The sequence below is a fragment of the Cherax quadricarinatus genome, chromosome 34 (genome assembly GCF_038502225.1).
Source record: "Cherax quadricarinatus isolate ZL_2023a chromosome 34, ASM3850222v1, whole genome shotgun sequence".
NCBI classification, from domain to species: Eukaryota; Metazoa; Arthropoda; class Malacostraca; order Decapoda; family Parastacidae; genus Cherax; species Cherax quadricarinatus.
The window spans coordinates 10,822,846-10,837,619 of record NC_091325.1 but is presented as its reverse complement, the minus strand read 5'-3'; the positions used below and the strand labels follow the sequence as shown (position 1 = coordinate 10,837,619).

General features: G+C 36.5%; 1 protein-coding gene across 9 annotated transcripts in view; it reads left to right on the top strand.

Moving 5' to 3' along the window:
• LOC128693776 (uncharacterized) overlaps window positions 1-14,053 on the top strand; it is a 204,135-nt gene extending 190,082 nt beyond the window's left edge. For 8 of the 9 annotated variants that reach the window (XM_053783629.2, XM_053783628.2, XM_053783626.2 and 5 more), the window contains 3 exons: window positions 2,532-2,755; window positions 6,431-6,590; window positions 6,824-14,053. In XM_053783629.2, the coding sequence (XP_053639604.1) occupies window positions 2,532-2,755; window positions 6,431-6,590; window positions 6,824-6,877 (438 nt within the window). In that variant the 3' untranslated portion in view covers window positions 6,878-14,053. The remainder of the gene's footprint in view (window positions 1-2,531; window positions 2,756-6,430; window positions 6,591-6,823) is intronic. The other variant, XR_011392762.1, reaches the window with a different exon arrangement.
• The last annotated feature ends 721 nt before the right edge of the window (window positions 14,054-14,774 follow it).

Here is a 14,774-nt window from a genome sequence, read left to right as displayed (position 1 = left end):
TTCAGGCAGGGAGTTCTAGATTTTAGGCCCTTTTATGTACATTGAATTTATGCATAGATTTAGCTGGACACAGGAAATGTCGGAGAGTTTTGTGTCTGGTATTTTGTCTATGGGTCCTGTCACAACTTTCAAGAAAGTGTTTTAGTTCAGGGTTAACATTGGAATTTATGGTTTTGTAAATGTAGGTTGCACAGTAGTAGGTATGAAAGTTCTGTACAGTGAGTAAGTTTAAGTCTTTGAAGAGTGGGGGGAGGGGGTTGCCTAGCATTGGATTGCATGATACTTCTTACTGCGGCTTTTTGTGGGTTGCTGCTGCTGATCCCCAGGCACAAATAGCATAGGTGAGGTAGGGATAGATGAGTGATTAGCATAGTGTGAGTAGGGCTGATTGTGGCACATAGTAACATATGTTAGAGAGGATCCCAACCGTTTTGAATACTTTTGTTATGTGTTGGATATGGATGGTAATGTGTCAACACTATTTCCTGAGGCATCATCCCCTTTCATTCCATTTCCAGCAGTATTGCTATTTTGTACCTCTGTAAATTGAATAGCATTGTCTTTACCTGTTTCATCACTAGGGCCCCTATCTCCTTTTGGTGCACTGTCCTCCAGGACATCACTAACACCCTCAGGAGCACTGTCTTCCAAGACAGCTTTGTCCAACTCGCCCATTTTATTTTCCCAGCTGTCATACCAGGCTGACATGTCTTTCAAGAAGGATATTTTATTGGTGTTCTTGTCTTTTAATATAGATTTAATTTTCTCATACAGGTGTATCTCATTTGGAAATATTTCTCTTGTTTTGAAAGTTATTATCCATCCTGTCACCTCTAGCTTGTGCAACATTTGTCTTGTGTTCTCTTAATGATAGGTCATCTGACATAATTAAACCCAGGTCTTTCACATGTTCCTTGTGTTATATTAGGCAGTCTTCCTGAGCTTTGAATACAGTGACCCTTTTGAGTTTCTCATTTTTTTACATAACTGAGCAGCAGTTGGAATTTGTCACCACTGAACATCATGTTTTCCACTGGGCATAAGGAACTGAACATCTACAAATTTATCAAGGCTAAAGGTCAAGATCTAAAAGTCTCATAGTTTTGGAACAGACAGTGAACCAAGTCATCAAATTGTACAACAAAGCAGATGTTTGCACAGATAAGATATAACCCAACAGGTCTATATGTAAAACAAAGCAGCACAGCATTTTATATTTCATGTTATGTACAGGTTAGTTTACCTTAATTTTATATATATTGATAAATATTATACAGTAGAACCCCCGTATCCACTGATTCAGTATCAACGGTTCACTGTGGCCCAAAAATAACTCTTAATTTAGCATAATAATGCCCCAAAGCACAAAAGTAGAGAAGCTAGCAGTTCTTCAAAGCCTAAGAGAAGCTGTGAAGTGCTTCCCATCAGTTAAAAATTGATAATTCTTCACTTACTGTGCATAATTTATCAATTTAACTTTACAGTATGTATGTATAGGACTTATATGTAGCGTTTGCTACTATCTACGTTTTTGGTATCCACAGCAGGTGCTTGGAACATATCTCCTGCAGATATGGAGGTCCTACTGTACATATTTTCCTAGACTAAATTTTACATTTATTTTTAATGAAGGTTAACTGTGCAACTGTTAAACAAAACTGAATATAGTACTTTTATCTACACTTGCATAAAGCAGTACAGTGGAACCTCGTTTTTTGGCCACCATGTTTATCGGCCAATTCATATTTAGCCCAGTTTTTCGGTGGAAATTTTGCTCCATATTTCGGCTGTTGCCTTGTATATTGGCTGCATTAGATGCATCAGCCTGGAATGCCACGTGTAGGTGAGTCAGTCTCCCTTAATCTGTTGGTGAGTGAGCATATACTCCTCGCATTTATCCAAACATTTCCTTTAAATCCATTGTTTTTGGTAGTTTTTTTTTTATTAAGTGCAACTGTGAAATAAGTCACTATGGGATGTATGACAAAAACAAATAAACATTCACTTCTATCCTGGCAAAGAAAGAACAAATTATGCAAGCTGATCTGGCTTGTTTATTAAGTGCGACGGTGAAGTAAGCCACCATGGGCAGGGAGTGAGGGAAGTAACCCAAGAGAGGGCTTTGATACCTGAAGTCCTTATGGAGGGGGATTCCCCCTTCCGAACAATCAGTCCTCCCTCTCTCCACAAGTCATAATCTAACAAAAGTCTTCAATAAAGGTATGTAATAATGATTTAAATGCTTATTTATTTCATTTCTCATTGTTTTGTGTATGTAAAACTATAATCTTTAAAAAATGTATTTTTCGTGAATATTTTTGGGTGTCTGGAATGGATTAATTGTATTTACATTAGTTCTTATGGGAAATATTGCTTCGAATTTAGGCAGTTTTGAATTTAGTCCAACCTTCAGGAACTAATTATGGCTGAAAAATGAGGTTCCACTGTACAACATTTTTCATCAATGTCTAGGGATTTAGGATGTAGACTAAGTACTAAAATCTTTTATTTTAATAAATAATCATTCTCAGGTGACCCTCAAATCTAGAGATATGAGAGAAAAATTTGTGGTTTCAAACGTTCAACTCAAGAACCTGGAGAATAACTTAGTCCGTGAGGTGGCCCATATGTGGTTTACTGGATGGCCAGCATCAGGCGTTCCTAATGAAGAGACAGCATTTATATCTTTTATTCTTGATGTGAGGAGGACACGTAAAAAGCTCAGAGCCAAGGGACCTATACTTGTACATTGCAGGTGAGTTTAATTTAATTATTCTGGAAAAATTATACACTATGTAACACAATTTTTGTTCCTGGCAAGTGTTATTTTCCAACTCCTTTTAATGTAAATCAATAAAAAATGTCAATTATTCCTTTTAAACTTTGCTTTTGTGGCTTACAGGATGAATTTTTGACTAAAAGTGGCTAAATTTCAATATTTTTTTGCTAGTTTTGGATGTAAAACAAAAACATATAATAAAATTTGCATAAAATAAAATTTACACAGTTTATTTTAAACTTTCTGAAACATACTTACAAAGTTAAAAATGAGCAGTTTTTCTAGATTTGCGTGCATGCAACAAATCACTTTCCCGTTTAAGCCCCCAAATGTAGTCTCCCATCATGTTTTCATTATAAGATCCCTGATATCTGTGTTCAAAGTCCATTATATCTTGGTGGAAGCACTCCCCTTGCTTCTTTGAGTATACTCCCATATTATCCTTGAAATTGTCAAGATGAGCATCAAGATCAAGGATATGGACCTTAAGGGACATCCTACAGCCCATCTGACCTTAGCTTTTTACCATGGTCTCAACAAGTTCCACATATTAAAATGGTATAAAATACCGACAGGTTGTTAGGTAAGACACATACGCAACAGTTAGGTATCTTTAACTGTTGCATATGTGTCTTACCTAACAAGTTCCAAATAATTGTCAGCTTTGTTAAGATAAGATAAGATTTCGTTCGGATTTTTAACCCCGGAGGGTTAGCCACCCAGGATAACCCAAGAAAGTCAGTGCGTCATCGAGGACTGTCTAACTTATTTCCATTGGGGTCCTCAATCTTGTCCCCCAGGATGCGACCCACACCAGTCGTCTAACACCCAGGTACCTATTTGCTGCTAGGTGAACAGGACAATAGGTGTAAGGAAACGTGTCGAAATGTTTCCACCCGCCGGGAATCGAACCCGGGCCCTCCGTGTGTGAAGCGGGAGCTTTAGCCACCAGGCCACCGGGCCACCCAGAAAGCTCTGTGCTACAGCAACAAAACTCTCCCAGGCTTCTTTTTCCTTCTCTGTGAGCTTCTTTGGAAATCTTGAGCACTCCATGATTTTCCCGACTTGTAGTCCAGTGAAGATGCCAGCCTTCACCTTTGCCTCTGATAGCCTGGGTAAGAAGTCTTGAAGATACTTGAAAGCTGCAGACTCAGTCAAGAACTGTAACAAACTGTTTCATTAGCCCTAGTTTGATGTGTAATGGAGGGAACAGAACCTTTTGAAGATCCACCTATGGCTTGTGTTTGATATTATGTCTTCTTGCTGAGAACTCAGTCCTTTGAGGCCAGTGCTTCCTCTGGTATTGTGCTGCTCTGTCTATATCCCAATGACAGAGATAACATGGAAACTTGGTAAAACCTTCTTGGAGTCCCATAAAAAATGCCACCATTTTGAAGTTTCCAATAATCTCCCAGCCATACCTATCATAGTTCAAAGCTTCCAGTAGAAGCTTGACATAGTTGTAGTCCTCCTTAAGATGCACTGAATGATCCAAGGGAAGTGATGGATACTTGTTCCTATTGTACAGAAGTACAGCTTTTAGGCTTCTAGAGGAGCTGTCAATGAAGTCTCTCCACTCATCTGGATTGCAAGCAATTCCATTTGCATCAAACAGGCCTGACACATCATCACAGTAGCACAACCTGTCTTCATTAGTGAAGAAACTTGAGAAATGTTGGTGACATTTTCTTTAGCTAGCCACTTGCACATTTTCATCCACCTAGTCCCACTCCTTGAGCCTTGGAATCAAAGGCTCAGCATTTGACTTTGTCAGACCTAGATCTCTGATAAGGTCATTGAGGTCTGTTTGGTTTGAGTAGTAAGGATTGCTCCCAACAGCTGCATCAATGAGATCATAGTCTTGTTCACTGTGCTCTTCATTTTCTGATTTGCTGCTTTCTTCTGATGGATGACTTCTTTTTGGCAGTGTAGGTACAGGAAGATCAGCACTGTGTGGTACTGGTGCAATAGAAGAGAGAAGGTCTGGATAAGAAATAGCAGGTGTATTTTTCCCAGTTCAGCATTTGGAAGGATCCACCAGGCAGAAGTAGCAGTTGGTCAAGTGATCAGTGGGTTCACGCCACATTCTAGGAACAGCAAACTTCATGGCTCTTTTTTTTTTCTACTACATACCATCCTGTAAAATAACAAAAGAATTAGTTTGTTACATGCATTTCATTTAAAAAAATGCTCCTATTCAAGATTTTACCCTTCATATAATTAATGACTTTCTTACCTTCCAATGTTTTCTTACAATGCTCACAAGCAACATGAGGTGCCCAGGTCTTGTCTTGGTCCCCCAACTAGCATGCCAAAATATGCTTTGTAAGCTTCACACATTTTTTTAGATGCTCTTACAGAGAACTTCATTGCTCATGTCTTCATGAATTGACCACATATGTAGCAGAATGCATCTTGAGAATGATTGCAGCCTCCTGAAGCTGTTCCACTTCTGATGTATTTTCTAAGGTAGCCAGAGCTGAACTGAATGCTGGTTTGTGAGCCCCTGTTTTTATATTTGCCAAGCAAAACCCTAGAACATAATAGTTTTATATCAGTCTTTCTTGAAAGTGTTCCAGAAGTGTCCTGACCACAAAAGCAAAGCTTTGGGATGCAAATTGCTTTTTTAACATTTGTTTAGTTATGAAGAATTTGGAAATGATGCTTATTTCCCAGGAACCCAATAAAAGTGAAATTTTGTTACATTGTGTGAGAGGTTTTATACTGTGACTTGACTCTCAGAACCCTTGTAAAATTCTTTTATATACATACATATATTTTGATGTCTATTTTACTGCATTAAAATTTTTGTGACCACCGTGCACTATTCCTTTTGCATGTATTGAGTTTGATGGGTGTAAGATATGGAGGTACGTTTCTTGGATCATGCAGTGTGACTGAAATACATATTTTATTTAAGAAATATTTATTATACACTGGAATATTGGTGGATATTGGGGAAATTTCCAGGTGCTGATCTCCCAGTCTTCTGAAATATACCTGAAAATATACTCCGCAGCCTAGTCTGTGACCAGACCTTGTTGTGGATCAGTGCCTGATAAACCAGGCTGTTACTGCTGGCCACACATACTGACGTACGAACCACAGCCTGGCTGGTCAGGTACTGACTTGAAGTGCCTGTCCCGCGCCCTGTTGGTATACTGCTCTTTTCACCTCTTTCTTTCTCAACCCATATCTTTAGATTCCCTACAGTACCTAAATTCATCTTTACCTCATCCATTGATTTTAGGGGATTTAAATTTTTACCCCCTTTTCCTCTAGATGTCCTAAATACTGGGACTTTGATATACATACTCAAACTTGTACTTCTCCTTGTATTGATCTCTCTCTTTTACCTGAACATCTGGGGCACTAAACTTTTTGCAATGATAAATGATCATGATAGCAACCATTTTTTTTCTTTTAACAGGATTGATTCCATTTAGCAAAACTTTTAGGGTATTAAAATATTTCAGTCTTGTATATTTTGGTATGTACAGTGTCTGTGCTTCAATAGTTTGAGTAAACTGTTATTACTGTATCTCAAAGGAAAAATGTTCTGTGTCCATTGTAAAATTTTGGTGTAGAGTACATTATATTTTCTGCTGGCTATCTATTTTCTGTATCTGAGATGATTATTTTTCATTGCAGCCCAGGAACTGGCCGTACAGGTACATTTTTGGCATGTGACATTGTTATGAGACAGTTTGAGGACCAACGCAGTGTAGATGTTCCTAGGACAGTGTATTCTATCAGAAGAGACCGAGCAGGTGCTGTTCAGACTAAGGAGCAGTATGCTTTCATCTACAGAGTAAGTAGAGTGGTTTTAAATATTTGCATTACAAACCATTGTGCAAGTAGAGGAGCAATGTTTGTCTTATGGTTAGTGTTAGGTTGGGAATGCTGCTTAATTATGGGTTAATACTGTAATGGTACATGTCGTAAGTGCTAGGATTTTAGCTAAGCCAAAAGTAAATAAAAAATTGCAAGGTGCTGTACCAGCAACATTCTATGGTAAAATAATTATGTATTTATCTTTTCTAGGTAATCAATCTATACGCATCTAAGCTTACATCGGGCAACCTGGACTCTCTCTAGTGAAGTAATTCTCCTTCATCATTTATCTGACAAAACATAGGTCCTGTTATTCCTAGTTTTCTTGTACATGTTGCACTTTAAATGATAATCATAAAATACATTGACAAGTAGGTGCCTTTCACTCAACAAAAGTGCAATACAAGTCCTATTTCTCAAATTGCCTGTTATGCATTATCAATACAGTACTATGAGAGTATACATGTGTATATAACATTAGATCTACAGTTTAACTGTAGCAAGTGTCATGATTATGTAGTTATGTTCGTCACGGTACTGTGACTACTGAAAATAAGACAATCATGTACAAACAAGAAAAAGATATTTAGTACATAAATATTTATTGTGTATTTTTATAAAAATAATTAGGTTTATGAAATGCATACAGAAGTTCATCTTCCGTCTATTTAAACATGTAGTATATCAAATTCATTTTTTTTTTAAACTTTTTTTAAATATTTAATTTCTAAAAATTTTAGTTTTCACAGCATTTTATGGTTGTAGGTAAATTGAATGTATCTAAATTAAGCAACGGGTAGTGAAACTATGAATATTTGTCTTGGTATTATTTGATAAAACTTGAGATTAACTGTAAAACAGTGAGTGTACCAAGAAAAACTGAAGCAATTATTAAAGTAAAAAACAATCATACCAATAAGCTCTGTATTTGACAAATTACTGTTTTTCAATTTTTTTCTTTTAGTTTCATAGACATGCATTGGTTTACTGGTGCAAGTTTCACCAGTGACAGCTTTGCTAATTGTCTGAAACATTAAAACACTTGTAAACTACATTCATTTTTTAATACTGTATATGGATTTCTTTTAAAGTCAATGGCTTAATTTCATTAACTTTTAATATGAAGAAATAACATATCTGTATGGTTTGCTTATGATATTATGTCATAATAAGTAAAAAGTCAATATTTATTTGCCAAACATTATTTAAATCCTTTCATGTCCTTAATCATTCTGTAAAATTGTATTTAATACTTATGTTGATACTGTACATGCTATGTTGTATGGTCTCCTATTCACCAACATTAAAACTTTGTTGCTGCCGTGCCTCAGCTTATAGAATTTTGTGATTTCCAAATGTTGTACATACATTCCCTTTAATGGTAATAATTTACACACTAAGATCTTGCGTCTACAAATGTGATAACTACCTATAACTATAACATACATACATACATATATATATATATATATATGTGTGTGTGTGTGTGTATTATTTAAACTATTCTCTATGCATTATTTAAGGGTAAAGAAACCAAGGTACTAGGGTAACTCGTGTCTGTATTTGATAATTGGCTATGTATGGAAGCCTACCTATTTTGGAATCCTGTGATACTTTATGTTGCTGATATTATTAATGATAATATGTTAATATTATTTCTCATATTGGCATTACATTCATGAATCGATGCAAATTAGAAGTTGAATTTTTAATATTTAGCAAGTTAAGCAGACTAGAGAATATCATTTTTATTTGAATGCCACAAATAACTATTTTACATATCCAATACCTATCAGGTGTTGCAAATTAGCTTGTTAATTATATACTGTGTGAAACAATGAATATACTAAAGAATGAAATGCTTTTCGAGTAACACCAAGAGGTCAGTTTTACAATACCGTTTGTCACAAAATAGCATTTTTGTTTAAAAATTCTCCTAATAATATTTTATGTACACTGCATTAAATACTGTTACTGCCAAAACAGTGAATGTGCAACAAGTTGGGAAGTAATATTAATGTGAGCAGAATGATTAAATTTGACTTTGAAGGTTATCAAAAACATTAGTTGTTAAGCATGCCTGGACATGCTCAGTTGTATCAGCCATCACCTGGGGTATCAACATGGAGGAGCTAGATATATTATTTGAGATGTTTATTGTTAAATTTTTAATGCATATAAAATGTCCAGTATATTTGACAAGATGCAAATTTAGTGCTTCATTTTTTATAATAATGGACAGGATGCAAATATGATACTGTACATAGTTAAGCTTTCTTGGTCATTTTTATATGGAACTTTTATTTTTTGTTCCCTAAACATAATGGGTGTTTCATCACAGCTAAGTTATTGAAATTAGCTTAATCTGTTGAGTTCACACATACTGATGAATTAAAATTAAATTTTTTGCACACATGGGCTTCCCTAAAATGAAGAAACTGTGATAATTAGACTGAATACTAGTGTACCTTAAGTGAAAATAAATGATTGCCAGGTCATCCATTGTTTAAACTTGTGGCATCTTTTTTTTTTAGGCTTCTGGGTCTTGGCCTTGCTGAATATTGCTGATGTTTAACAGAATATTTCAAAATCAGCAATTAAATAATACATCAAATGAAGTTAGCATATTCCTTCAAAAATAAATCAAAATTAATATTTATATATATAACAGAAATTGCTAAGCCTGGATGTGTTTTAGGTCACCAGTTGCTGCTGGTTTTAACAGGTGACTGTAGTGGTGAATGATGGACAGTTTGCCATATGGGGCTTAACACTTTTCAAAATAATTGTACTGTATCATGGTATATGAACAAAGATACATGTAGAACAAGCTTTTGTTTGAAAATTATTTTTCTCTAAGCAGAGCTGCTTTGTTATAAATGCACCTTCTATTAATACTCCTTTCAGGAGTATTAATAGAAGGTGTAAGTGTTCTCATGTAAGTACATACCGGATTTCAAACAGAACTGTAAATGCGTGGAACATTTAGGAGTATTAATACTCCTAAAAGGAGCATTAATCTGTGTGGGACAGATCCATGTAGAGGTGAAGGTCATGTTAACAATGGTAGGCAGAGATGTTGCCTGATAAAAATTCAATGAAGTTTGAAGAAAATGATGGGGAGAAATGTGGGTCTTGTGCCTGGGTTGTTCATATAGTATGAGCTGCTGCAGTAAGTTTATTCAGGTATACACAAATACAGTTACATAGAGTTGTCAGGAAGTGGAATAGTCTGGCAAGTGATGTAGTGGAGGCAGGAACCATACATAGTTTTAAGACGAGGTGTGATAAAACTCCTGGAGCAGGGAGAGAGAGGACCCAGTAGCGGTCAGTGAAGAGGCAGGGCCAGGAGCTGAGTGTCGACCCCTGCAACCACAAGTAGGCGAGTATAGATTATCATGCATAGCATGTGTGTCAAGAACTTAGAATAACCCAAAAAAGTCAAAGGGGGACTGGTGCAATATACTGCTAATAGTTTTGCTATACTAAAAGCAACTTGGGTGTACAGGGTACAAATGACTACTATGTACTACTAGACATCACAACTTTGTTCTGTCACCTTTATGAGTATGGTGACCTAAGGTGTGAATATCTTGGATAAAAAAAAAGCATTGTTAGTGTGGGTCCTACAAGTGTATTACTGATCTTATGTCCTGGTTTTGATATTTCTATGTATAGTTTCTCTTTCCATATAAAGAATGGCATAGTCCCAACACTGGTGTTAGTTTGCTTACCGAATCCTGTTCTGGTTATGATTTGTATGGTTTTGGTTATGAGGGCTGCTACATTGGTACCATTTGAAAGTCTGTGCTTACTGTAGGAAATATGAGAAGTCTGTTAGGTTGATAAATTCGACACATGCACAACACTTCGGTACCTTTACTATGGAAATGTTTTGCCACAGAGTGGCCTCATCAGTCCAAGAAGAATGTTGAAGATTAGGAGTTTGTGGCAATCAGTCCCTCAGCCTGAAATCCACATAATTAGTCCATCAGTCTTATTAAGAATACAAATTGGACTGATTACTTCAAACTCCTAATCTTCACCATCTTTGTATTGGACTGACAAAGCCACTGTATGACAAAACGTTTCCACAAGATACCCAAGTATTACATGTGTCTAATTTATTAGCTTAGTTCTCTGAACCATTTATCTACAAGTCTGTTAGGTATGGAGAGTATCTTCTGATCGAATGAGAAAAGTACTGGGAAAATTTCATTAATGTTCTTTTTAAGTAATTCAGGTCAGGGCTGCAAAAATCTATGGTGTCTTGGAAAGAATCTAATGAGGATTCTGCATTTCATTTTCCTGTCATGATTAGAAAAGAAACCATACCACAGGTGGGAACTGAACTAATGGCAAATGAGTCGTAAAACTCCAGGCCAGTGCATAAGGCACTGGACCAGCTGGCTACAATAAAAATTCATCCAACTAGGGATATTCATACACCATAGAGAGGTTAGCCCAGCCCCCACTGTGACAACAAATGCAAGTTTTTACAGATTAATCTCCCACCAGCGTGGCTGTGACAAACTCTGGATATAGTCCCCTCAAAGCTGCTGTCATGACGGCTTTGAGATTTTACTGTTTGCAATTGTCGTTGCAATTGCCACAATGATGGCTTTGAGGGGACTAGAGCTAGAGTTCATCATGGCCACATTGTCATGAGATTCATCTGTATAAACTTGCATTTGTGGTCACTGTGGGACCTGTGCTAACCTCTGTGGTGTATAAATATACCTAGTTGAATGAATCTTATTGTAGCCAGCTGACCCAGTATCTTACATGCTGGCCTGGAATTTTATGACTCGCTCACCATGAGTTCAATCTCTGCCCATAGTATGGTCTGTTTGCAGTCGTGTCATTATTTCATGAGTCATGATTAGAAAAGACTGCACAAAATAATATTTATTAGATTTCCAGTGTAGTTTGAAAGTACATGTATGTAGTTCTAATTTGATGGTCTGGATGCCCTGAAATAGGAGAGTTCATCAGTTGTAAACTGGATAATTTCACCATATTCAGGCTATTATGAAGCATTTTGGTGTAATCATGATGTCAGACACAATATAGCCATGATCATTGAAATTATGCTGAATAAGCATTTATCTTCAAGGGACAATGTGTAAAAATTGTATAAGACTGAGTGATGGGTGATCCCTTACCAGTGCTAAATTTTTGTTTGTAGAATACTTTATCGAAATAATAATGAAAATTGTTACTGCATTCAGTGAAATCAGTAAAAACTGAATGTGGAGTTGTAGATTCCTATCTGGTGTAGTATTTATGTAGGAAGTATATGGCTTGGTCAACATTACTTGGGTGGAGAGTCGAGACATTTTTGTTGATTCTCTTGAGATCCTTAGAATAGATACAACCAGCAGTCATTTACTTTAACAGTTTTGACAAATGTATGGAAATTGCCCAGCCATGAAATCACTTCACTCCTCACCCAAGACCATATAGAAAAAACATAGAATTACTACACTGGATAATTACCCCATATATGGACCTACCACTCCCATGTCTTGCTTTTATGAACCTCACTGAACTCGGCAACAATTTTAATTACAGTACTTCTCTTTCAATAATTTTTTTCAACAGATCATAAAGTGGCTGTTTTGTTACTTGGAATCTTTTGGAGCTGAAAATTTCTTCAGCATCATCCCATCAACCATCCCTTGACTGTTACTCGGATAATGTCCTCATGGTTATATCAAGGTGCTTCATTCTAGAAAATTTGAAAAATATCCTGAATATAGTGGAACTATCTACGTATTCCATTTGTGACTGGAAAAGTAAGAAAACTTCTTTTCATGGACATTCAAGTCATCAAACTAGAACACCAACTTTAGTTTGAAGTATACTGGAAACTGATGAGCAAAAATACAGCCTTTCCTCACTTAGTGACATACTCGTTTACTGATGCCTCGGACATATGACAGGCGCTCTGATCAGTATTCATACCTAAATAATGTATATTAGAGCTGATTTCCTCTATTCTGTTTCTTTCAATATAGAGTACACTACTGAATAAACATTTAAAAATATACCAGAAATGTTATAAATGGTGGGAAGGTGATGTTAAAAAAACATCAAAGATGGTTGACACGCTCACTACCCTTCTAGCATGCTCCTCGCTTAGTGACAAATTCGTTTAACAATGTGGTCTTGTGAACGGAACTCCATCATTGAGTGAGGAGAGGCTGTAATTTTATACATTTCTCTATTATAACAAGGTTATTTACTTAGTTCTAATTGTATTCTTCCTAAATTTTCTACTTCCTCCAGAATTGCAGACAACGGAATCCAGAAAATACTCTCCTCACATAATACTGCAAGATGTCTCATTTTTTTTCTAAAGGAAACACAATTGACAGTCATGCCAGTGTAGCAGTCCATACATGCGTTCTTGTGTAAAAAAAAAAAAAGTAGATCTATGTTCGGAGCACTACACAAACGAACGTAGATATATGACTCAAGAAATTGTAATGACACGATTGCAAACAAACCATACCCCCGGCCGGGATTGAACCCGCGGTCATAGTCTCAAAACTCCAGCCCGTCGCGTTAGCCACAATAAGATTCATCCAACTAGGTATATTTCTACACCATAGGAAGGTTAGCACAGGCACCATGGTGACCACAAATGCAAGTTTTTACAGACGAATCTCCAGCTAGCGTGGCCGTGACGAACTCTAGCTCAAGTCCCTTCACTGCCGTCAACATGACTCAAGAAATCGTAATGACACGATATATATGATACATAACCAGAATGGCATCCAGGAAAGCAACACCAATGGCAAAGTCAAGGTTATTTTCTGTGCAAGTGGTGGCAAACAATACATAGGAGACACACTAGGCTGCAAGGAAAATAAAAACACTTGCAGGATACCTATCAGCATTGTGCATGTCATTCACCAAAACATTCATGCATAGCATGAGGGGACACCAAATTTAATAAAAGAAAATAAAGCAGCTATTTGTATATAGGATGCTATAGGACAAAATTAAGATACTTTCAGCAACTGAATTTACATGGATATTTTCCTGCTCATAGCTAGGCAACAAAATACATCCCCTCCATCCCCCAGTGGCTCGAACCTCAACGATTCATGGACCTGATATTTTCTACTGGGTAACATCTCTGTGTACCCATTAGCACGACCTTCACCTCAGCATAGATACGATGCACACCCACTTCTTTCTACGAGTATTTGCAAGTGTTGATTGCAATAATTTGCAAAGCAAAAAAATCTACTAAAAGTAAAACATCTGAATAAAAGTCAGCTTACCTGTTATTATGATGTCCTTTGGTGACAGTGATTTGCCTCTGTAAAAGTCATATTTTCAAATTTGTAAGTGCATTTTCACCATTTAAAGTAAGCAAGTTTGTATATGATGTGAATTTAGCTTAGACAAATAAACTTCACACAGTCATTTATATTTTATTAATCCTATCAGATATGATTGAGTGCACTTTGGTCTCCCATGGACTCATTCCTTTAAAAAGAAAAAAAAATTAATTTCTTAGCAAGCCAAAATTGTAACCTGTACTAAGCACAAGGAAAGCCACTATCAAGCTGGGGCATTTCGGGCAGACGAATCCTAGTGCATAATAACTCCTTAAATCTAGACAAGATAAGTGGTTAACTTTTATTAAAATCTTTATTTAAGCCTAATACTAATGCGAGGTAATCAAGGTGCAGGTTTATAAAAATAATAATCTTGAAGTTGGACATAATAAAAACATGCAATTAATGGTTTTAGCAGTAATATTTCATGGATTGGCAGATGTTTAGCCCTTAAACTGTCCACACGTAGATATACGTTCACGTGTGGTGGGTTCCAAACATAGGTCAACGTTTTTTCATTCCTTCAAATTTGTTGTGATAGGCCTGAGTCACCTAGACATAAAAGAATGGGTCTGGGCACTCGGTGTGTACACTACGAAAAAGATCAGGGACCACTTAGTACCTTGTGGGAGCACCAGTTCAACTGAGTGCCAGCTAGAGAAAATAGCTAACAGAGGGAAAATTCTTAGGAATCCACCTTGATAATAGACTCAAATTTCATACACATATACAACAAATTTCTAAGAAAATTTCCAAGACTGTAGGCATACTATCGAAGATACGGTACTATGCTCCACAGTCAGCCC